The sequence below is a fragment of the Nuphar pumila genome, chromosome 2 (assembly GCF_984573655.1).
Source record: "Nuphar pumila chromosome 2, dmNupPumi1.hap1.1, whole genome shotgun sequence".
Taxonomy (NCBI): Eukaryota; Viridiplantae; Streptophyta; class Magnoliopsida; order Nymphaeales; family Nymphaeaceae; genus Nuphar; species Nuphar pumila.
In genome coordinates, this window is record NC_143250.1 from 42,269,263 (window position 1) to 42,294,912 (window position 25,650).

The window sequence follows — 25,650 nt, forward strand, 5'->3', positions numbered from 1 at the left end:
CCAATTAGGGGAAATAACTAATTAGATCCAGATTTGGTATAGCATTATCTGGTTCAAACAGATCTGATTATGACAGACTCAGTCTTTGTCTACATGTGACCGGAATCCAACCCATCAACAGTACTAAAAGGGAGAAAATAATCCCTACTAACACATGGATCTGTAATTTCCACTCTCCTATTAAATGAAACTGGACGGAAAAGGAGAATCTGAATAGCTCCAAGACGTTCAAGCCTACTCAGCATAATAAGGGAGAAGGGAAATCAAACCTCAATTTTAGTCACTAGAATTGCTCCAAGCAGTTGCAAATCTAAGACTTCTAGGCAAAAATAACAGTGACATTCATCCATTAACATATACAACCTTAGATCTTGAAGAAACGGAGATATAAAAGCCAGACGCTTGGATGGCTTCACAATCTTTACCGGCGAAAATCATGGTGACTCAACAAAACCTTTGTTAACAAATAACCCCACTTCCTATCCTGTACACTTGGGGTGGTGTTGCAAGAGAAGAATTTACATGTAAAACAAATATTTACACTGGAGGGAGGAAAACGAAACATGCACAAATCCAACTTGTGAACCTGTCTATGTCAGTGTTGCACTATTGAGAACGATTAGGAATTCCAAAATTTCTCTGGCTCTTCAAGAAACAAAGAATGGTCTTGAATCTCCAGATTTGCAATGTGCCAGTCAACAAATCGTGCTTGTACGCACTTCAGGAGAAGAAGAATAACAGGCAAAACCCACCATGCTTCACCCTCCCTACTTCTGCAAGAAAAAAAGAAAAGAAAAGAGGAAGTTACGACTTGAGTCATCATCAGAGAGCTGTACAATTTGCCAGCTGATATAACTTCATGAACATAAAAAAGAGTTTGATAACAAGTTTTAAGATTCAACCCCCGAGTGAAACATTGATGATTCAGCCGAAGATGAACCAACCATAATGGCCTGATTTGATAAAGTGGAAACTTAATCTGAGTCTAGCTGTACTAGATTGCCAAGTTTTCCTGTTAAAATTTGTGTTTTATAAACTTACACCGCATAGAACTTTTATATGAGTAAGGCAATGATGGCCTGACCTCTGTGGGAGGCTAGCCTATTGCTTATCGCATAATTTTGGATATTTAAAATGGCTGTGCATGAAACCAAATTTTAGCTGCAATCGAAAGTCCATTTTGCAAGGCTCAACCTTCAGTTGAAAATCATGGTTTGGAAAACTCATGGATAAGTCCAGAGGAATTCAAACCTGAGAACTGTTACTAGCATGAGAAACTTTCAGATTTGATTATGGCCTCTTTCTTTCTATGGAAAGTCTTATCTTACTCCTTAATGAAAATACAGCACATACAAGATAATCTATCTGATCAGAAACTTATATTTTAAAATGCAACAGGAAAAAATTGAATCCAAGATTGAAAAGCTTGTTAAGAGCAACTAATGTCAACGAACTTATCAATTCCACAAGCCTCAACAACTTTGCCAAGTAAACTTCACAGTGTAATTTCCAAATCTTTTAGTCCTAATTAATATAACCACCAAATCTTTAACCTCGATTAACCAAATTAGCCCATGAAGTAACAAATTTACCCTTATATAAATAAACTATTATACTATTAAACTTGTGTATCAAAATGACAAATTTACTCATAAATAACTAAAGATTATTTTAGTTACAACATTTTTAACTCATTGTTTCTTGAACTCTTCTCAAACAACAAAATCCACGGACAAACAAAAACCTTGGCTTGCCCTGGTAACGTTTGACACTTGATGACAATGACACATGGCATATCTATGAGGATTAAATATATTTATATTGTTTTTTTCAAGGAAATTGTCATGGGGTTAACAGGATAATTTCAACCCTAAGTGAAGGTCTAAAACAGCCTCATTGATCAGACATCTCTCTCTCTCTCTCTCTCTCTCTCTCTCTCTCTCTCTCTCTCTCTTGTGCACACATGCACACACAAACACATAAGCACCCACAAACAAATATAGAGTATAAAATGTCCATAGCAAATCCATGGCCATTATCATCTTAGTAACAGATTTTTTGACTGTTATGCTATCCTAACTCAAGTAATAAGATATATACCTTCCAAACGCCTCTATACTTGTGGTTTGAGGAGTTTCAGATTGTGCTAGAAAACTATAATGAATAAGGCCGCATATGAAAGAAACCAACTGCATTAATACAAGAAATTCCGTCAGAACATCTCTGCATTAAGAAACAATCAAATTTTGTTTGAAAACACTAAATAACTCCATTATTACGAAGATACTGTAAGATTCATATCTCATTTCTTAAATAAAGAAGTAAATACTTTATTTCAGGCTATTTATAGATGTAGCAAAAGATTCACATAGCAAACCAAGTAAACGTGTAAAACACATAAATAAACCAAGGTTTTTGAATCACTAGTTATACCCCGTAAATAATCAAGATTGACAATACCCAGCAAGTACAACCACAGAATCAATATCAATACAAAAGAGAGAAAATACTCACAAAACAGAAAGAACAAGAACAAGATTTAATGTATGGTGGCAGCTTTCCTTGTAGTGAAACAAAGTCACACCAATCCAATACAAGACTGCAGTCCACTTCAGGTCATACAATAGTTGGTAAGTGACAGATTACATTATTTTAGGTGCATGAAGAGCAAAAGCAGCTGAGTTTACACATAATGCCTCTGCTGAATGTTTTGGAGTGTAGGTGTATGTGAATCCGTGCAGCTGACCACTGTAACATGAAACATGCGTGCACCCAACTACAGCAGATATACAGTCCACTGGTCTGCAAGTGGAAAACATGCAGAATATGATTTGAATGATGGAAACCTGACACTTAGGGAGGGACAGTTTCTATAAATCCAGCCTCAGAAAGGCTCTGGAGTAGGGAAAAGCCGAAAAAGAGATAAATTTGTTCTCGATCTAGCTAGACTCTGCATCAAATAGGGCCAGCAGCAGGGCAGAGAAAGAATATTGATCCCTCTAGGTCGGCTGCTGCTGAGAAAAACACGAAAGATGAGAGGGAGAAAATGTGTTTCCTCTAGAGCTATGACATAAAAAACAAGGAGAACGAAAAATGAATCAATCTACTATTTTCCTTCATAATTAATCAAGAATAATAATACTTATTTATAGAGTCTTACAAAAAGTAAAAGATCAAAAATAAGAATCCAAATAGAAATTGTCCCTCCAGTCTCTTGCAGACTAGGTCACTTGGGCGAATCTAGGTCCAGAACGGCTTCTCAGGGTCGGATCTGGTACGGTCCGTAACAATCCATTCCTCTCAAACTCGCCTTGTCCTCAAGGCTAGAGCTCTTTGAAAACTGCTGCAACAACCGATCCTTGTCACCTCCAGGGTAAAACACTAGGTGTGTGGTTTTCCCACATGCCGAGAGCATCTCCTTCATTGGCCGCTCAATCTCCATCTTCTGCGCGTGTGCATATATGTAGGCCCGAACATTAGCCGGATTGGCCCTTGGCTCGTCGAACAACGTGCCAAACACCAAGAGCAAAGCCTCCAGGTTGGTCAGTGTCTTTGTAGGGGTCGTGGGTACTCCATTTGCTGTCATCATAAAAAAACAACTGGGAGACACCCTCCCGAACATTGGCGAGTTGTTTAGACTCGACCAGAGCAGCGAGTGTCCGTGGAGGGGCTCAAATCAATACCTGATGGCCTCCGTAATCAAACTCCATAACCATGTCCTTGAAGTTCCACCCGACGAACATGTCTGTGGTCAGGACTGTTCCCTGGATCTCCAACCGAACACCAAGGCAAAGGGCGATGCATCTGAGTTTGCTACTGTTGCCAACCACCACCTCAAACGATTGCTGGGGGGAAGCTGCACACCTGGCCCTCTTAGCCGTTTGAGCGCATAAAAATTTGTGCATCGAACCGATATCAATCAACATTGAAATCACCAACTAATTGATTCTACCTGGTACCCTCATCGTCTGGGGCACTCCACGCTGGCTAATGCGTGGTACGATATCTCTGAAACCTCTTCTGAAGCATTCTCTACACAATCTATCAATTCAGCACCACTGATCTCTTAGCCTCGCTATCACACAAGTACATGTTCAGAACCTCACACTTGTGGCTTGGTTCTCATACCTCAATGCAGTTATAGCAGAGGCCTTTCTTTCGGTGCTCCGCCATTTGTTCACAGGAGAGTCGCTTAACCTGAACCTTGGAGCACGCTTTCGACGCTCATACTGACTGTGTAGAGTGATCTATGGCCTTTCCAGAAGACCTGGAAGGTGTGGTCTTCTGTTCAGGGTGAGACACGATCCTGCTAGAGGTCGTGCTCCTCTGACTGAATGTCCCACCTAGTTGGGTTCAGCGCAAGTTTATCCGTGACAGTCTCTCCTTGACCACTCGTGCCAATTTGAAAGTTTGCATCAGGGATAAAGGTCTTGTGGCCTGAACCTCAATCTATAGGTCCGGTCTGAGGGTCGCGATAAAGGTCTCAATCAATGATTCTTGAGGCCATCTAGTGATGAGGTTACCCAACCTCTTACCTTCTTGGTGAATCTTGGACAACGTGACATAATGCTTGGTGTAGACAGAAGGGCCAAACCATATAACTATGGATCTGGAAAACCCCTCCCAAGTCAGTGTCTCTAGTAGGGAATCAAACCAGTGATAACAACAGATAGCATCTTCCTCGAAGTAAATCGAGGCGAAGGCCACCTTGTCTTCATAAGGTGTCCTGGCAATCCGAAAGTATTGCTCAACCTGAAATAACTAACTCGTGGGTTGTCTCCAGCAAACTTAGGAAACTCCAACCTAGGTTGCAGAGCCTGATAGGGTCCAAGGAACCCGAAAACTAGCCGCCCGAGTTGGATTCTTTGTGACGATAGTGTTGTCCGCCCAATTGGTCCTAGATATCCACTACAAAATTGAGGAAGTGTTGGTAACGCTTGTCCACTTTCCTATTGAGCGTTATCACAATCTCTCTAAGAGCATTCACGTTCTGACTCAAGTCGGTGATTTGGCCGTCCACCTTGACGGTTTAGGCATTAAACACGGTACGAAGTTCCCCACCTAACTCTTGGGACCTCATCATGTCACGGGTTCCTAGATTGCCAAATCAAGAAGGGCGTGGGCATTTACTGTGTAGGATCTGGATACGAAATAGAGTCACGGAGCGGTACCGGCTGCGCCGAGTAGACGTAGGGCTCCCACACACAAGACAAAGATGTCCTTAGCACAATGGTCAAACACCTGGGTTGGTCAGACTCTCCCAAAAGTGTCTATACTGAACCGAAATACGTATCCGACTTGGTATAAGCTAGGAAAAAATTCAGCCGCGTGACTACAAAGCCACTGAGAATGTCATCCGGCTCTACAGAAACCCAAAGACGTTTTGGGGTACAAGGGAACTTAACCGAATCTTCCAGATCCAAGCTAGATCAACGTAGGGCAGATCTAACACTCCACACAATAAGAATCTGATGCAACAGATTTGACAAATATAACTCAGAATTTAATATGCGCGTCGAATCGTACCTGGATGGGAGCAGGAAGGGCAACGTTGATAAGGGTAGTCTGCTAGTCAACGTGGAGTGCAGGATGAACTGCTTTAATTCCAAATGATAGAAACTCGACCCCTAGGGAGGGACAATTTCTACAAATCTGGCTTCAGAAAGGCTCTGGCGTCAGGAAATAGAAATTCGTTCTCGATCTAGCTATGCTCTGCGTCAAATAGGGCCAACAACAGGGTAGAGGGAGAATATTGATCCCTATGGGTGGGCTGTTGTTGAGGAAAGTGTAAAAGAGGAGAGGGAGAAAAGGTGTTGCCTCTAGGGCTATGACACAAGAACAGGGAGAATGAAAAACGAATCAATCTACTATTTTTATTCATAATTAATCAAGAATAATAACACTTATTTATAGAGTTTATCAAAGAGTCCTAAAAGAAGAAAAATACCAAAAGTAAGAATCCAAATAGGAAAGGGGGTCCTACAATCCCTGCCAATCTGGGTCTCTTAAGCAAATCTGAATCCAAAATGGATTCTCAGAGTCGGATCTGAGACGATCCGTAACATTGAGCAGACACAAAATCAAGGTGTGAAACTCAATCTATATAGCACCAAGTGCATCGCTCTTTTTGGGTTTCAGATCTAGTAGAAAGATCTCTCATTTATAGAACATTTTCTTTTGCATTCCAGACTTTCATTAGAATTTGAACATTCTTGCATTACAATTTGACACACTCAAACATTCATGCACCTTGCTTGCTGTTATGATTCTGGTATTGGACCCCATTAAGTCTTTTTTTTTTCATGTAATTTGTTGATGTGTATCATAGCTGCAATAATATTTGCAAGTTTTTTCCTTGCAAAAAATTTAGTGCAATTTTTCTTGGGATTCAAGGATTTGCTGAGTACAAATTTGTAATGTTGAAAATTATAATTAATGAAAATATATTTTTGAGGAAATATCATGATAATATTTATTTTTTAATGTCCAAATATTTTCAATATGTTGGAGATAAATGTGATAAAGGTGTCAATTGGTGTGTGTGGTCAGTGGTGTGTATTTTCGGTTTTTTATTTGTAGAAGTAGAGAAATTAAAAAATTATTTGTTTATGCCATTAACATTCCATGAATACAATGTAAACTAGGAATCAAATCATCAATGCATATATGTTAAGGCCGATGGTCCAACTAGAAATTAGGATCATTCCATGTAATCTTTTGGTTTATTGATTTTTCTATCTTGCCGAGATCACAACCACAAATAACAAGTCATTTGATTTATTTCTTGAAAAAGGTACGCTTCTTAATCAAATTTATTAGTATTCTTGATGTATTATTTATTAAATGCTTGCATCAGGATGCATTTGTTAAATGGTTGCAACAGGATTATGGACTATGAATTTTTCTTGATGTATTATTTATTAAATGCTTGCAACAAGATGCATTTGTTAAATGGTTGCACTTGCATATATGATTCAGTTTTGACATTAATAGATCAACTTTAATGTTATCTACTCATGTTTTATTTTGTCATTGATAACATAAATCTTATATTTTGATAAATTAAAAAAAATAGAATTATATTTTTGCTTCTCTACTGAGCGAGGCGTTGTACTCTATAGGCCCGGAGGCAGTGATAAATGAGCAAGGGTTGCTAGGTCGTCTCCCGGAAGCGACGCATCACACCGGCGCCCGGGTGTGGTGTCAAATAGGCAAGGGTTCCCTCACTTTGTTGGATGGGTGGGGGTAAAGAAGTTAGTCCAAGACCATAAAATTAGGTTAGCCACTTGGAACATAGGATCTTTAACTGGTAAGTTGGTAGAGTTAGTAGATGTTATGTGTAGGAGAAAGATTGATATTTTATGTCTACAAGAGAGCAAATGGGTAGGTGAAAAAGCAAAAGTGATAGAACCTTGGGGATATAAGATTTGGTATACAGGAATAAATAGGAATAGGAATGGAGTAGGGATTGTTATGAGTCGTGAGTTTATAGATAATGTAGTTGAGGTCTGTAGGAAGGGTGATAGGATTTTACTTATTAAATTAGTATTAGGTACGGATATTATTAATATTATTAGTGTTTATGCACCTCAAGTAGGTTTAGATGATTCCATTAAGCGTCAATTTTGGAAAGATTTAGATGTAGTAGTACAAGGGATATCTTATGGAGAAAGGCTTTTCATCGGCGGTGACCTTAATGGGCATGTAGGCATTAGTAGGGATGGATTTGAGAGTATCCATGGAGGCTATGGTATAGGAGAAAGAAACGAAAGTAGAGAAAGGATTTTAGATTTTGGTTTGTCCTATGATATGAGCTTAGCAAACACTTGGTTTAGGAAGAGGGAGTCTCACCTAGTAACATTTAAAAGTTGGGTTAATACGAGTCAGATAAATTTTTTCCTACTTAGAAAGAGAGATAGGGGTTGTTGCATCGATTGTAAGGTTATACCGGGAGAAAGTGTAGCTACACAACATAGAGTCTTAATTTTAGATCTTAGAATTAGACAATACCGCAAAAGGGATAGACATATGATAGATCCTAGAATTAAGTGGTGGGCACTGAAAGAAGCTAAACAAGGAATGTTTGTAGAGCGGGTAGTTAAGGAAGTTGATTGGTGTCTCGAAAAGGATTTAAAATCTATGTGGAATAAGATAGCGGGTGGCATGAGAAAGGTGGCTAAGGAGGTATTGGGTGAGTCTAAAGGTGGTGCACCGCTAGGTAAGGATACATCGTGGTGGAACGAGGATATCAAATTAGCTATTAAGGTTAAAAAAGAGTGTTATAGAAATCTAAGTAAAAATCGTGATAATGAGAATTTGGAGAAGTATAGGATAGCAAAGAAGGAAGCTAAAAAAGTAGTTCGGAACGCGAGAGATAAGGTATATAAGGAGGTTTATGACAAGTTGGATACCAAAGAGGGTGAGAAGGATATTTATAGGCTTGCAAAGATGAAAGATAGGAAATCGAGGGATCTGGGTATGGTTAGATGTATCAAAGATGAAACGCAAAGAGTTTTAGTCAAAGATGAGGAGATTAAGGAGAGATGGAAAGATTATTTTGATAAGCTATTTAATGAAAGTCATGCTCAGGATCTTGGAGACTTTTCAATTCCTTTTCATGAGATGAATTGTGACTTCATGCGCAAGATTCAAAAGAAAGAAATTGCAGAGGTTTTGAAGAAAATGAAATCAAGAAGGGCAGTTGGCCCAGATGGTATACCTATCGAGGCTTGGAAATGCTTGGGAGAGAAAAGTTTAGAATAGTTGACAAATCTTTTTAACAAGATTTGGCGGACAAATAAAATGCCTAATGAGTGGAGGAAGAGTACTTTGGTGCCTCTATATAAGAATAAGGGTGATATACAAGATCGCACAAACTATCGTGGTATAAAACTCATGAGTCATACTATGAAACTTTGGGAGAGGGTGATTGAGTCTAGGTTGAGGAAGATTGTCATGATATCGGAGAATCAATTTGGTTTTATGCATGGAAGATCAACTATGAAAGCTATACATCTTCTTAGACAACTTATTGAGAGAAATAGAGAGAGGAACAAAGATTTGCATATGGTTTTTATTGATTTGGAGAAGGCTTATGATAGAGTACCTAGGGACATTCTTTGGTGGACAATGATGAAGAAAGGTGTTTCTCTCAAGTACATTAGTATAATTAAAGATATGTATGAAGGAGTAGTAACCAATGTCCGCACTTGTGGAGGGGTGACAACCAATTTTCCTATAACGGTTGGGTTACATCAAGGATCTGCTTTAAGCCCTTTCCTATTTGCTATAGTGATGGATGAGCTTACGAGATCAATTCAAGAAAATGTGCCGTGGTGTATGTTGTTTGCTGATGATATTGTTTTGATTGATGAGTGTAGAGCTGGGGTTAATGCTAAGTTAGAATTATGTAGACAGACATTGGAAGCAAGATGTTTTAAGTTGAGTAAGAGTAAGACAGAATACATGGAATGTCGATTTAGTAAGCAACGAAGTAGTGATGGGAGTGTAGTGAAGCTTGGTGAGCACGAAATACCGGTGGATGATTCTTTCAAATATTTGGGATCTATCATTCAAAAGTATGGAAAAATTGATGGAGATGTAAATCATAGGATAAAGGTGTTAAAATATATGTAATTCATATATATATATATATATATATTTATATATATATATATATATATAATACCCGATAGGGGTATTTTTGTCATTTCACAAGTACCCGATAGGGGTACTTATTTTTCTTAGTTTATTTTTCTCTTTATTTTTTGTAAAATGTATTTTTTATTTTTTGTTTTTTGCTCACTCAAAAGGGGCCCCACCATGTAGTCGATGGGGCCTCCAACGGTCACATTAGTGACCGTTGGGGGCTCCCAACGACTACATGGGGAGCCCCCTAGGTGGCTCTCCTTTTAAGGCCTCTTGGCCCTCTCCCTCTCCTTCTCTTGTGTATAAATAGGGGTGCTCCCCTCTTGTATTTCTTACTCTTGAGAGCTCTCTCTCTTTCAATAAGAGGCATTTATATTTTTATGTTGTATTGTCTCTTCTGGGTTGGGTATTAGCCCCTCTTTGTTTGTTCATTAGTAAATGTTGTAAGTGCTTAGTGCACTCTTTGCTTCTCCGCATATTTCATTACATGGTATCAGAGCCTTGTGTATGCTCTTCTTTTTAATATAGCTAGTGGTGTAGCTATATTTGTTTTCTTTGTTTCTCTCTCCTTGATATTCTCTTGTAAGTGGTTGTTATGGAAGGAGAACAAAAGATTGATCTCTCCTTCAAGCTCAATGGTTCCAACTACATGATGTGGGCCACCGCCATGGAAAACAACCTCAAAGGGAAAAAGCTTTGGGGATACGTTATGGGCACCATTCCGGAACCACAACTCCAACTAACTAAGATGGAAGGCGATCAAGAAAAAGCTCTTGAAGGAGATGCCCGCATAAAGGCCATTGAAGATCACCAATCTAAAATAGAAGATTGGGAGAGTAAGCATGCCAAGATTCTTGCTTGGTTCATGAATAATGTGGAGCTCAAGATTTGCGCCAACATTGCCAAATTTAGGATGGCAAATGAAGCATGGTTCTTCATGAAAGGTATGTTTACACAAAAAGACCTTGCTCGTCAATTCTTTCTTCAAGAAAAAATCCGGACTATCAAGCAAGGAGAAATGAGTGTTAGGGATTACTTTAGCACTCTTGGCCCTCTATGGAATGAGTTATCCTTACTAGAACAAAAATGGGTTTCTAGTATAGATGTGGAATTAAGGAGAGAACAAATGGAAAAAGAACACTTTTTCCAATTTTTACATGGGCTTAGGCCCGAATATGAACAAGTGAGATCCTCCCTCCTACATAGATCAAAGCCTCTTCCCTTGGAAGATGCCATAGCCGAAATATGCCAAGAAGAAACCCGTCTTGGCATGATTAAAGGAGGAAATGATGTCTTGGCCGTATCCAAACCCGGCAACCATATGAAAACCTACAAACCTCCATATTTTGGAAGACAAAATAACTATAATGGCAACTACAGAAAAGCCATTTGCCATCATTGTCAAGAACCGGGTCATATAAGACCTAATTGCCCTAAGTTGAATGAAGCACCAAAAAATAAAGTTGCTTCCGTTGAAGAAGCTACTCAAAAGAAAGAGGAAGCAATCAAAGGAAAGGACTCTTTTTCTCTTGCTCAACTATCGGAGGCACTACAAACTCTACTCAAGATTCCATCAACTTCGGGTGCCGCCGTAGCTTCCTCCTCTCCTCCAGGTATGTCATCTTGGATCCTTGACTCTGGAGCTTCCTTTCATATGACCCCCCTTGAAAATGAGCTTTCCGATTTATGTAATAACTTTAAAAACTCCTATGTTTCAACTGCCGATGGTACATCTTTACAAGTTAAAAGTCTTGGAACCTTAAACTTTTCAAAAGACTTCTTTGTGCCAAACGTGAGAGTTGTACCTCAACTTAATTTAAATCTCCTCTGTTGCTCAAATATGCGATCATGGATGTAAAATCTCCTTCTCAACTAAGGATTGCTCTATACAGGATCTCCGGTCCGGGAAGCTGATTGGGCAAGGCCATAGAAGGGGAGATCTCTATTACATGAGCAACTTGAAACTCCCCATGAACTCTTTTTGTAACCATGTCCAAGATAAAAATATTGATATTTGGCATCAAAGACTTGGACATCCAAGTTTCTCAAAAATGTACTCTTTTCCATTTGGAAAGAAATTTTGTAATGAGAAACACTTTGTGTGCAAGAATTGCATTTTTGGCAAAATGAAATCTACTCCTTTTCCAAACCGGACTTTTGTATCCAAAAGACCTTTTGAGTTAGTCCATTCGGACGTTTGGGGTCCTTCCCCTGTCATGTCTAAAGGAGGGTACTCCTATTATGTCACTTTCATCGATGACTATACTAGGTATGTATGGATTTACTTTCTCAATTTAAAATCCGAAGTCTTTGAGTTTTTTAAAAAAATTCATATGATAGTTAAAAATCAATTTTCAAGTAATATCTCTACTCTTAGATCCGATTCGGGTGGAGAATATTTATCAAATGAATTTCAAAACTATTTAGAAGTGAATGGGATTTGTCATCAAAGATCGTGTCCTAGGACTCCTCAACAAAACGGCTTGGCCGAAAGAAAGCATAGACATATCATGGAAACCACTAGGACACTCCTTATTTTCAAAGAAATTCCAAAGAATTTTTGGGCCGAAGCGGCCTTAACCTCAACTTATTTAATAAATAGAATGATATCTTCATCCTTACAAAATACATCTCCATACGAAAAACTATTTGAAAGAACACCTGACTTCAATAGATTAAGAGTTTTTGGATGTAAATGTTTTGTCCTTACTCATAAACGGGACAAATTATCTCCTAAAGCTATTGAATGCGTTTTCTTGGGTTATGGAGAAAATCAAAAGGGTTTTAGATGTTTTGACTTGAAAAATAACAAACTCTATGTATCCAAAGATGTAACATTTTTGGAAAATGAAAATGGTTTTGTGAAAACTAAAGATATTGACGAAAGTGAATATACTTTTTTATTTGATCTTCTATCTCAAGAAGATGAGACTCCTCAAGAAGAGGAAATCTCTAATGAGTCTTTGAATGACCTAGAGGAAATCCCTCTTGATAATGCTGTAGATGAGAATAATAGACCAATCCAAACATATGTTAGGCGTGGTCAACAAACTCAGATAAGTGCCTTAGAAAAATACTCTCAAGGATCCGACATTGAAGAAACATCTTTAAGGAGATCCAGTCGGATCTCCAATCCTCCAAATAGGTTTGTTTCCTATGAGTCCCTAACTCCTAGATATAGAACATGTCTAATTGCATTACATTCATTTCATGAACCTTCACACTATAATGAGGCCAAAAATATTCCCCAATGGGTTGAAGCCATGAACTTAGAGCTTAGTGCCCTTGAAAAAGCAAAAACTTGGGAAATAACTTCGTTACCCACTGGAAAGAAATCAATAGGATGTAGATGGGTCTTCAAAATTAAAACCAAGAGTGATGGTTCATTAGAACGTTATAAAGCACGATTAGTAGCTAAAGGATATGCTCAGGAATATGGTATAGATTATGAAGAAACCTTCGCACCTGTTGCTAGAATGACTAGTGTTAGGACTCTTATTGCTATTGCGTCTGTAAAGAAATGGCCTATCTATCAACTTGATGTTAAGAATGCATTTCTAAATGGCGAATTAAATGAAGAAGTTTACATGGATCCCCCACCAGGAGTATGTATTGGTAAAAATAAAATTCTTAAACTTAAAAAGGCATTATATGGTTTAAAACAAGCTCCAAAGGCTTGGCATGATAGATTTAGTAATGTAATGACAAGTTTAAATTTTCGTTCATGTTATACTGACACTGCTTTGTTTGTGAAAAGTGCAGGGTCTTCTGTAGTTATTTTACTACTTTATGTTGATGATATGATCATCACAGGAAGTGATGAGCAAGGCATTAATGATATTAAAAAGGTTTTGAAAGAAAATTTTGATATGTCTGACCTTGGTTTCTTAAGATATTTTTTAGGAATTGAAGTGGCGTACTCTCCTCGAGGGTACATTCTCTCTCAGATGAAACTTGCTGCTGACATCTGTTCCAAATCGGGTATCTCCGATGACAAGAAGACAGAAACCCCAGAAGTCATCAATACAAAATTAAGGTTGGAAGATGGAACACCTCTTAAGGATCCTACTCCCTACCGGCAACTTGTTGGGTCTCTAACCTACCTATCCATCACACGGCCAGACATTGCTCATGCCGTCCACTCTGTCAGTCAGTTTCAACATGCACCTACAACCGTGCACATGAGTGCAGTCTTAAGGATTGTCAGATATATCAAAAATACCATAACTAAGGGAGTTTTTCTTTCTTCTGCCTCGTCACTTGATTTAATTGCTTATACTGATGCAGATTGGGGAGGAAATCCCAATGACCGTGTCTCAACTACCGGTTTTTGTGTTTTCTTAGGTGACTATGATTTCGTGGAGATGCAAGAAGCAACACAAAGTATCATTGTTCTCGACGGAAGCAGAATATCGTGCTATGGCCACTACAACCATGGAACTTGTGTGGCTAAGAAGCCTCCTCAGTGATATGGGCATTGTCATCTCTACTCCTTCGAAGATGTGTTGTGACAACAAAAGCGCAATCTATATTGCAAGCAATCACACCTTCCATGAGCGTACTAAACATATTGAGATGGACTGCCATTACGTTCGGGATGAATTCCTAAGAGGAACTATAGCACTACCTTACGTCACATCAGAGTACCAGTTGGCGGACTTCTTCACTAAGGCTCTTGCGGCTCTTCGGTTTTTGTTTCTCCTTAACAAGCTTTCGGTTATATCCCCGTAAAGCTTGAGGGAGGGTGTTAAAATATATGTAATTCATATATATATATATATTTATATATATATATATAATACCCGATAGGGGTATTTTTGTCATTTCACAAGTACCCGATAGGGGTACTTATTTTTCTTAGTTTATTTTTCTCTTTATTTTTTGTAAAATGTATTTTTTATTTTTTGTTTTTTGCTCACTCAAAAGGGGCCCCACCATGTAGTCGATGGGGCCTCCAACGGTCACATTAGTGACCGTTGGGGGCTCCCAACGACTACATGGGGAGCCCCCTAGGTGGCTCTCCTTTTAAGGCCTCTTGGCCCTCTCCCTCTCCTTCTCTTGTGTATAAATAGGGGTGCTCCCCTCTTGTATTTCTTACTCTTGAGAGCTCTCTCTCTTTCAATAAGAGGCATTTATATTTTTATGTTGTATTGTCTCTTGTGGGTTGGGTATTAGCCCCTCTTTGTTTGTTCATTAGTAAATGTTGTAAGTGCTTAGTGCACTCTTTGCTTCTCCGCATATTTCATTACAAAAGGTTGGGTGGATGAAATGGAAGAGTGCAACTAGAGTGTTGTGCGATCGTAGAATGCCATTGCGGTTGAAGGCTAAGTTTTATAGGACGACTATTAGGCCCGCTTTACTATATAGTACGGAATGTTGGGCTGTCAAAAGACATCATATTCAAAAATTGAGTGTAGCTGAGATGCGTATGCTGAGATGGATGTGTGGAAATACAATAAAAGATAAGATTCGGAACGAGGAGATACGTAAGAAGGTTGGCGTTGCACCCATTGAAAATAAGATGAGAGAGAATCGTTTACGGTGGTTTGGACATATTCGACGAAGGCCTAATGATGCTCCAATTAGAAGGATGGAGAAATGGGAAAATATATTAGTTAAAAGAGGTCGGGGTAGGCCTAGGAAGACATGGATGGAGGTGATAAGAAAGGATATGAATGCTTTGAACCTCACCGAGGACATGGCATTGGATAGAAATGAATGGAGGAGAAGGATTCATGTGGAAGACCCATAATGATTTTCTTTGTTGGTTCATATCGCCGACCCCAATTGCTTTGGGATGAAGGCGTAGTTGTTGTTGTTTGTTGTTGTATATTTTTGCTTCTCTTTCAATTCCTATTCGTTTCCCTTTCACTTTTCACTCTAATCCTAGGTCGCTTCCTTTTTCGTTCTCCCTTTAAATCTCGATTCGATTCCTAGGTCACTTCCAGTTCGCTTCCCTTCTCACTTCATAGACGATTTTCAGTTCGCTTCTAAGTCGTCATACGCTTCCCACTTCCTAAAATTTTAGAAGTGCCTTGCTTCCCGCTTCTGTTTCCTGAATTGCTTCCTGCTCTCGCTTCTACGACTGGCAACTCTGTACATATATGTATAATATATGTATATTATATATATTTAACCCATTTTTTAGTTATTTTTTATATTTTTTGGTCAACAATGTGACCTTGACTAGCTGTTAGAGCTGGACCTAGTCTAACAGCTAGTGAGGTCTTTCCTCACTCCATGTTGCTCTTTCCTCTCTCATTATATATATATATATATAATATATATATATATATATATAATATATATAATATATATATATATATACATATATACAGGGGTGTTCTCCCTTTTGAAGGTATGCATCTTGCATACTTTGTGCTATCAATAAAATATTATTTTCATATTGTCCCTTCTTTTGGTGTGTGCCCTTAGTGACATTTGTGAGTGTGCCCTTAATGGCCCCTTTTGTGCTTGACCACTTTGAACTCTTTGGTGGTCTTTTGGTAGACTTTTGTTCATGATTGAAGGCTCTCGCTCTTTATATGGTATTAGAGCCATAATGCTCTTGATTGTTGGACATTGGCAACCTTGTGTCTGTGTGATCGTGAATCATTCCTCAAGTGTTCATGGTGCGATGATCATGGTGATTCAAGTGGGCATGTTCATATCTTTCTATCTCTTCCTCTCTCTTATCTTCTCTCTCTCTCTATATTGTTATCATGGATGACAAGGAGAGTATTACCATTGTCCCCTAATGACACTAAATTATGTAATGTAGTCTTCTATTATGAATCGTCACATTTAGGGCAACAAATTATGGGGGCTAGCAGATGGGTTTGATCCGAAACCTAAGCTATATCTCACTAAAGTAGAGAATGGTAAAGTGTTGCACTTTAAAACGATGAGAGGACCAAAGTCATAACCGACTATGAAAAAAAATGAAAAGAATGGAGAATGGTGTTAATATATATATATATATATATATATATATATATATATATATATATATATATATATATATATATATAGTATGTATATATTTGTGTAAACCGAAATACCCATCAGGGGTATTTCGATCATTTCAGTTGTAAATAGGCGTCAGCCCATTAGGAGCTGACTTCCTTTTTTTATTCTTCTTAATTTTGTACTTTTTATTTTTATGAAATGATGGGGCAGCTCCAACTAGCTGTTGGATCTGCTCCCAACGGTCAGAAATATGACTGTTGGGAGCAACCCAAGAGCTAGTTGGGCTGCTCCCTTGTGGCCTCCTTTATTAAAAATAGGGCTCATTGGCCCCTTGTAAAATCACTCTCTTTGAAGAGACTTTTTATGCAATAACAAAGTTTGTTTGGCCCTTGTGTGGGTGGTTCGATTATTCAATCAAGCATTCTACTTGATTGAAGAGTGTTCTTGCATATTTGTTGTATTGGATTCATTTCATTACATTGTTCTTGTGAATTTATTGGATTGGATGCATTTCATTACAAATGGGTCACACAAAGATCATGTTTTGTCTCGTTAATAGTGTAGACATTAAAAAATATTCTAATTTAGCTAAATTTGAGCATGCCAATAATGCATGAAAATATCTCAAAAATATGTATTCCCTCAAAGATATAGCACATGCGTGTAATATTCGAAACAAAATTAAAACCATGATGCAAAGAGATATGAGCATTAGGGAATATTATAATGCACTATCCGAACTTTGGAAAAAATTGACTCTCCTTGAACCAAAGTGGCATTTGTGAAAATCTCTATGAAAAGAGATTTTGTGTAACACCACAATACAAGAAATACAAAGAGTGCACAAAGGCACAAAGGAGAACACTCACAAGTGCACGAAGGCACGGATACACATGCACAAAAGCATGAAACAAAATGAACTTCAATTCATAAGTTCCCAAGAGGGGCTTTACAAAAGCATTGCTATTGCATAAGCACTCACAAAAAAGGATGTGTTTACAAGGGCCACTAAGGCCAATTTATAATGCAAAAAGAAGCCACAAGGTGCAGCTCAATATGACTGTTGGAGCTGCACCCAACGGTCACATTTGTGACTGTTGGGGCAGCTCCAACAGCTATATGGAGCTGTCCCTTTCACAACAACAACAACTACACCTTCATCCCAAAACAATTGGGGTCGGCGATATGAACCAACAAAGAAAATCATTCTGGGTCTTCCACATGAATCCTTCTCCTCCATTCATTTCTATCCAATGCCATGTCCTCGGTGAGGTTCAAAGCATTCATATCCTTTCCTATCACCTCCATCCATGTCTTCCTAGGCCTACCCCGACCTCTTTTAACTAATATATTTTCCCATTTCTCCATCCTTCTAACTGGAGCATCATTAGGCCTTCGTCGAATATGTCCAAACCACCGTAAACGATTCTCTCTCATGTTATTTTCAATGGGTGCAACGCCTACCTTCTTACGTATCTCCTCGTTCTGAATCTTATCTTTTATTGTATTTCCACACATCCATCTCAGCATACGCATCTCAGCTACACTCATTTTTTGAATATGATGTCTCTTGGCAGCCCAACATTCCGTACTATATAGTAAAGCGGGCCTAATAGTCGTCCTATAAAACTTTCCCTTCAACTGCAATGGCATTCTACGATCGCACAACACTCCAGTTGCACTCCTTCATTTCATCCACCCAACCTTTATCCTATGATTTACATCTCCATCAATTTCTCCATGAGCTGTCCCGTTCACAACAGTCAAAAAGTGTAAAAAGAAAAAGGTGTAAAAGGCAAACGTAAATAAAAAAAGAAAAAGTAAAAATGTTAGCCCATTAGGGTGGCTGACATTTATTGAGAAAAAGGACTGAAATACCCCTGATGGGTATTTCAGTTTACAGTTAAAAGAGACATAATATTTTAACAGCATTGTCCCTTGGACATCGAGCTCCAACAAAAACAAGTTGATGTGGAGTATTTTTATCAATTCATAAATGGATTACGATCCAAGTTTAAAACTACCAAATCAACTCTTTTTTATAGAGGAAAGATTCTCTATTGTGGATACAATTGAAGAGCCAAGTATGAAAGAGAATAGGTTGAAAAGACATTCTCAAGAATGATGATGAATCTGGCTTGACCGTATCTAAGCCCGAAAATTATACACACAATTACAAGCCACCACAGTTTGGAAGACAAGACAATGAATATGACAAAACAAAAATCATGTCACTATTGCCATGAACTAGGATACATCAAACCCTTATGTCCCAAGTTGAGAATAATGAAGGAAAAGAATGTGACTTTGGTTGCACCACCTCAAGAGACCAAAGACATGGGCAACTTGCAAGATACATCCGTTGGAAGCATGTCTCTATTTCAGTTGGCGGAAGCAATTCACCCTCTTCTTAGAGGTTTTTCTTCTTCAACCGAAGTCGTAGTTTCATCTTATTCTGATCCTAATAAGTCTTTCTGGCTTCTTGATTCTGGTGTATCATTTCATATGATTCTCAATCTTAATATTTTATCTGAATGTCGGACTAACTCAAATATGTTAAATGTCTTCACTATCAATGTTATATCTCTTGATATCTTCAACAACCTATTTGTTACCTTCTGTATTATAATCATGTCGTCCACGTATAGATAGAGAATGACAGTACCTGCATTAGATTCCTTAACAAATAAAGTTATGTCAATCAAACAAGATCCAAATCCAATATCAATCATAACTCTACTAAATCTATCATACCATGCTTTGGGTGGTGGCTCCATGTACACTTATTCAACAAGTTCCCCATTAAGAAAAGCGTTCTCAACATCCATTTAGTATATGGGCTAGTTCCTAATTGATGCTACTGCTACAAGAGTCCTAACAGTGGTCATATGAGCAACAGGTACAAAGGTTTCTTCATAGAATATCCTTTGGCTACTAATCTGGCTTTATACCTTTTCAGTGTTCCATCACCTTTGGTTTTCACATTATAAACTCACCTACATCATGTATGTTTTTTTCTCTATGGAATATCTTCAAGGTTTTAGGTTTTGGCTTTCTCTAGAGCTTCTAACCTATGTCACATGGGTGCGGGTGTGGGTGCGGGGATGCAGCAAAAATATAAAAAATTATACATATATATATATATATATATATATATATATATATTAGTCCAAAAGTTGGACATAAATGACCCTGGGTGCATTGACTGCACCTAGGGTCAGGTTGACCGCATCGGGTGCGGATGCGGCACCTAGTTGGAGAATCCCTGTGACATATAGGGCAAAAAAAATTTCTTGGCAAATTTTTTTTTAAGTCCAAAAAATTGGACCAAAATGACCCTGGGTGCGTTGACCGCACCCGATGCCGCACCCACACCCGCATCGCGTCGACGCGAGTGCGGCACCCTGCTAGCCGAATCCCTGTGGCATAGCTTCTAACTCAATTATCATGGCTTCTACCTATTCGGAATGGCCCTTGGCTTGAGCATAGATTGGAGACTCTACGTAAGAATAAATAAAAAGCAATACATGTCTTGTATTTTGATGAAAATGACCTATTATCATCATGGGTTTCTCTTCCTAATTAAATCATCTCTTGATTTATCAATATCAAGATCAACATCATGCTTTGAAGTAAAACCTAATATAAAAAAATACTCATTTACTTCTTAGTTTCTTCAAAATCAAAGAAATTTTTATTTTCTACAAAACACGTTTCTTGAAACATATAATTTTTAATTTTTATAATTAAAACACTTATAACCTTTTTGGTTATCTGCCTGTCCAAAAAAAGGCACAAGAAATAACTTAGGGAGAAAGTTTATCATTTTTGTTGGAAAAGACAAAGCATTTGCATCAAAAGACTCAATCTAGAATAATCATGAGCAAGTTTGAAAAGTTTTCTAACAGGAGATATGTTTTGTATTGAAGAAGATGACATTCTGTTTATAAGATGCACAACGGTTAAGGCGGCTTCGACCCAAAATCCTTTAGGTGTGTGACTTGCAATAAGTAAAGTTTTCATGGTCTCCACAATGTGTCTATGTTTTCTTTCAGCCAAACCATTTTGTTGTGGTGTGAGGATACGATTTTTGATGATTAATGTCATTCAAGTCATGATAGTTTTTAAATTCTTTTGATAAAAATTTATCCCTGAATCAGTGCAGAAAATAGAGATATCATTTTTAAACCTATTTTTGACAAAATTATGAAAATTATGAAAATTTTGAAAATGCAAAAATACTTCAAACTTATGTCCAAGGAAGTAAATCCAAGTGTATTTAGAAAAGTCATCCATAAATATTATATAATATGCATATCTACCTTTAAGTATAACTGGTATAAGACCCCAAAAATCCGAATGGACTAACTCAAATGGTCGAGTGAAAATCAAAGTTCTCTCATGAAATGGTAATCTCTTCATTTTATCAAGAATACAATAATTACAAGTGAAATTGTCAATATTAAAAAAAAGTTTAAAAAATAAAAAATTTTGGATACATTGGGATGTCCTAATCTTTTGTGCCACAAATCCAAATCTAATTTTTGAACATTACAACAAAAAGTATGGGTATCCCCAAAAAATCCATGTAATAGAGGTCTTCTCTATAGCCTTGCCCAATTAGTTTTCCTTATTGGCGATCCTGCATCCAAGAATTATTATATGAGAAAGAGACATCAAATCCAAGTTAAGAAAATTGAGAAATAGATAAGAGATTTAAATTGAGTTTGGGAATATATCTAACTTTTGGAATTGAAAATCTTTTGGAGTTTTAAAGATTATTTTCAAAATTTCCGTCTATCAAAAAACATAAAAACAATTTTGAAATGACTGAATTTGATTTTTTAAGATACTTTCTAGGAATTGAAGTTGCTTATTCTTCTAGAGAAGGCATACGATAGAGTACCTAGGGACGTTCTCTGGTGGACAATGATGAAGAAAGGTGTTTCTCTCAAGTACATTAGTATAATTAAAGATATGTATGAAGGAGTAGTAACCAATGTCCGCACTTGTGGAGGGGTGACAACCAATTTTCCGATAACGGTTGGGTTACATCAAGGATCTGCTTTAACCCTTTCCTATTTGCGATAGTGATGGATGAGCTTACGAGATCAATTCAAGAAAATGTACCGTGGTGTATGTTGTTTGCTGATGATATTGTTTTGATTGATGAGTCTAGAGCTGGGGTTAATGCTAAGTTAGAATTATGGAGACAGACATTGGAAGCTAGAGGTTTTAAGTTGAGTAAGAGTAAGACTGAATATATGGAATGTCGGTTTAGTAAGCAACGAAGTAGTGATGGGAGTGTAGTGAAGCTTGGTGAGCAAGATATACCGGTGAATGAATATTTCAAATATTTGGGATCCATCATTCAAAAGTATGGAGAAATTGATGGAGATGTAAATCATAGGATAAAGGTTGGGTGGATGAAATGGAAAAGTGCTACTCGAGTGCTGTGCGATCGTAGAATGCCATTGCGGTTGAAGGGAAAGTTTTATAGGACGACTATTAGACCCGCTTTACTATATGGTACGGAATGTTGGGCTGCCAAGAGACATCATATTCAAAAAATGAGTGTAGCTGAGATGCGGGTGCTTAGATGGATGTGTGGAAATACAATAAAAGATAAGATTCGGAACGAAGAGATACGTAAGAAGGTAGGTGTTGCACCCATTGAAAATAAGATGCGAGAGAATCGTTTACGGTGGTTTGGACATATTCGGCGAAGGCCTAATGATGCTCCAGTTAGAAGGTTGGAGAAATGGGAAAATATATTAGTTAAAAGCGGTCGGGGTAGGCCTAGGAAGACTTGGATGGAGATGATAGGAAAGGATATGAATGCTTTGAACCTCACCAAGGACATGGCGTTGGATAGAAATGATTGGAGGAAAAGGATTCATGTGGAAGACCCAAAATGAATTTCTTTTTTGGTTCATATCGCTGACCCCAATTGTTTTGGGATGAAGGCGTAGTTGTTGTTTGTTGTTGTTGTTGTAGTCTAAATTTACCTTTGATATTGTTTTCAAGTCTGATATTACAGATGATAAGAGAGTTGACACTCCCGGAGTTATAAATATCAAAATGAGAATTGATGACGGTGAACGTCTTGATGATCCAACACCTTACAACCAATTGGTTTGCACACTCTCTTACCTGTCTATCTCCAAACCAGATATAACTCATGCTATTCATACAAATAGCCAATTTCAGCATGCGTCTAGATCCATTCACATTGAAGTTGTTTTACAAATAATTAGATGCATTAAGAATTCCATTTTTAGAGGCCTTTTCATGTCTTCATCTACTTTGGATTTAATTGCTTATATTGATGCTGCTTGGGGAGGTGATCTCAATAATAGACACTCAACCACAGGTTTTTTTGTTTTTATAAGTGAATCTTTGGTCTCATGGCGGTGCAAGAAGCAACAGAAGTTCTCGCTTCCGGGTCATGCCAAATATATTGGCCTCTCTATTTTCAAATCTATCCCATTTTTAGATAATAAGTGGAGTGGTCATACAATTAAATCTTGCCTGACATCTACGTGGAAAACCAGTAGTCGTACCCATGTTGACACGGGTATGGGTACTGGACACGTTAGAGGTACGTGTTGGTACCCAAAAACATTTTTTTAGTCAAACCCTACCCCCCTTAGAGAGAGAGAGAGAGAAGAGGAAGAAGCGAGACAAGGAGGATGAGGAAAGTGGTCAGGGACGATAGAGAGAGAGGAAGAAGAAACGGAGGAAGAGAGAGAGGAGGCATACCTAGGCCTCCTCATCCTTCCGTGGAAGGTGAGAGAGAGAGAGGAAGAAGAAACAAAGGAGGAGAAGGACGAAGAGAGAGAGAGAGAGACGACAAATAAAAACTGCCCTCTTAAAAAAAATTCCTCCACCCCCAGTCTTTCCAAAAATATCATCCTCTTAATTCTTTATATATATGTAGTTGTGTCCCCCGCAAATTTTGAAATTGCTGTGTCATAAGCTGCATACCCGCACCTGTACCCATGTGACAGCCTGACATAAAAAGATGAAGCATATTGAATTGGATACTTTATGCGAAAGAAGACTGAAGCCCAATAGTTGGATACTCAGATCAAGTATAGAAGACATCAAGTTGCAGATTTATTCACAAAAGCTTTGACAAGATCAAACATTGGGAATTGAAGAGCAAGCTATTCAAGTAGCATGAGGGGGGCTAGTCCGTGTAGGTCTCTTGTACATAAGAAAAATTATGTAACATGTACAAGGGCATTTATATAATTGTTCATGTAACCTGTCAATATAAATATTCATAACAGAGGACATCCAGCCCTAACACATCATCAGGGATTAGGTAGTCATTTCCCATATTGCTAGTTATGGACTCCTCAAACAAAATATGAAAAACTGTTACATTAGGTTGATTTTATATATTTGAAATTTAACACGGGTTACACGCACTCCTCTTTTAAAGAATTTGAAATTATTATGTTGTTGGAAAATAGGCACATTTGGGAGACACAGAAGCTCATGATACTCAGTCCAAGCTTCTCTTTCACATTAACAGCAATAGTTTGCCAATAATTAGAATGATCACACAGAAAATAACATGTAGATTTTGACATAACATACACAAGCATTAAGCTAAACACATATATAGTTGGATTGCTTCAGTTCACTAGTCTTGACTCCTGAGATTTCACATTTAAGCATTTGTTAGTGTTTAAAACAGCTATATTAACAGTTTCTGACCAACTGTATAAGCATCTTTATGGATGCTTCTTATTCACATTACTACATCCATTAGAAAATATGTACAACTAGGTTCACTAATATCTATCCCTGAATAAATAACAGCTTCATCTCAATGATGATGTGAGCAACCAGAAAGGGAATGTTCTACAATTGTACATATCACGGAACCTTTAGTGCATTTCCGATCGATTTTATGAAAACTATCATAAAAAGATGACAAGAATATAAAATAGTGTCACTTACAATATTGGAAAGAGAAGTAGCATTCCACAAAGCATAAACTCGTGCAAGGGAAGAAGATCTTTGAGGCATTTGACTAAAAAGTGCACTCAAACCAGCTGGGAATGAAGATAGCAATGAAAGTGGAAGGATGAGCAAGACAGAAAGGAAGGCGCCAAGAGAAATCCAGTAGAACTGAAGTAGCAAAAGCAGGGTTAAGGTGAAATCCCCCAGAAGTAAAATCGTTATCAGTAGCAGCATCTTCTCCTGAAATATGTTTTAATAATTGATGAATATAAAGAAAGACTGGTCAAATGTATCATCATTCAACCAAATTACACCGATTGTACCTGGCAGGCGATGGGCCTAGTATTTTGTAGTAGAAGAGAAAAAGGGAACATGAAGCCTCTTTTGTAGTCCAGAGATTGCAAATTGATACTGTTTAATATCTCTCCATTTACACCTCCACTTATTCTCTTGCGTGACAAAATACGATTGGCATACAGCTGATTCTGCTGCATTAGCTCACTGCTGTTGCATGAAACTACAGGACTTTTACTACAGCAAAACAACAAATGGACAATATGAAGCCTTGTCATTAAGAAATGATAGAAAACTTCCAAGTCACCAACTGCGAATGAAGAAGGTTCCTCACTCAGCACGAAACCTTAGTTTGATGCTGATGAGGCCGGTATAAGAGAGGGAAACAAAAGGAAACATGAGCAAGTTACATTGACAACTGTACCTTGCCTGATTAAAACCGCTTGTGCTTGTTCTTTTGCAAAGACTGTTATTTTGCAGCAAAGAGTTGTCAACTATTATTAGAAGGCCTAACTGATAATAACCAGAAGCTGTGGCCTGGAACCATCCCAGCTCAACTCTAACAGTACACAATTCCAGCTGTGGGTACCCAAGATTATTGATCCAGTCAATAACAGGCATTAATGTTGAGCGGATACATGCATGCCTCACAGTTCTTAGTTGTGCATTGATTCCAGCAACAAATCGATCCCAATTTTTTGATGGGATATACTGCAACAATTATATTCATTAAGGTCAAGATCATAAAGACATAAATCATAA

General features: G+C 37.9%; 1 protein-coding gene across 1 annotated transcript in view; it reads right to left on the bottom strand.

Annotated features, from left to right (window-relative positions):
* Positions 1–437: 437 nt before the first annotated feature.
* The window catches only part of LOC149845344 (uncharacterized), a 198,976-nt gene continuing 173,763 nt past the window's right edge, over positions 438–25,650 (bottom strand). The window contains exons 19-23 of the mRNA XM_089995708.1: positions 25,313–25,599; positions 24,918–25,125; positions 24,592–24,834; positions 2,101–2,189; positions 438–773 (exon numbers count right to left, since the gene is read on the bottom strand). Coding sequence (XP_089851834.1) covers positions 620–773; positions 2,101–2,189; positions 24,592–24,834; positions 24,918–25,125; positions 25,313–25,599 — 981 coding nt within the window. The 3' untranslated portion in view covers positions 438–619. The remainder of the gene's footprint in view (positions 774–2,100; positions 2,190–24,591; positions 24,835–24,917; positions 25,126–25,312; positions 25,600–25,650) is intronic.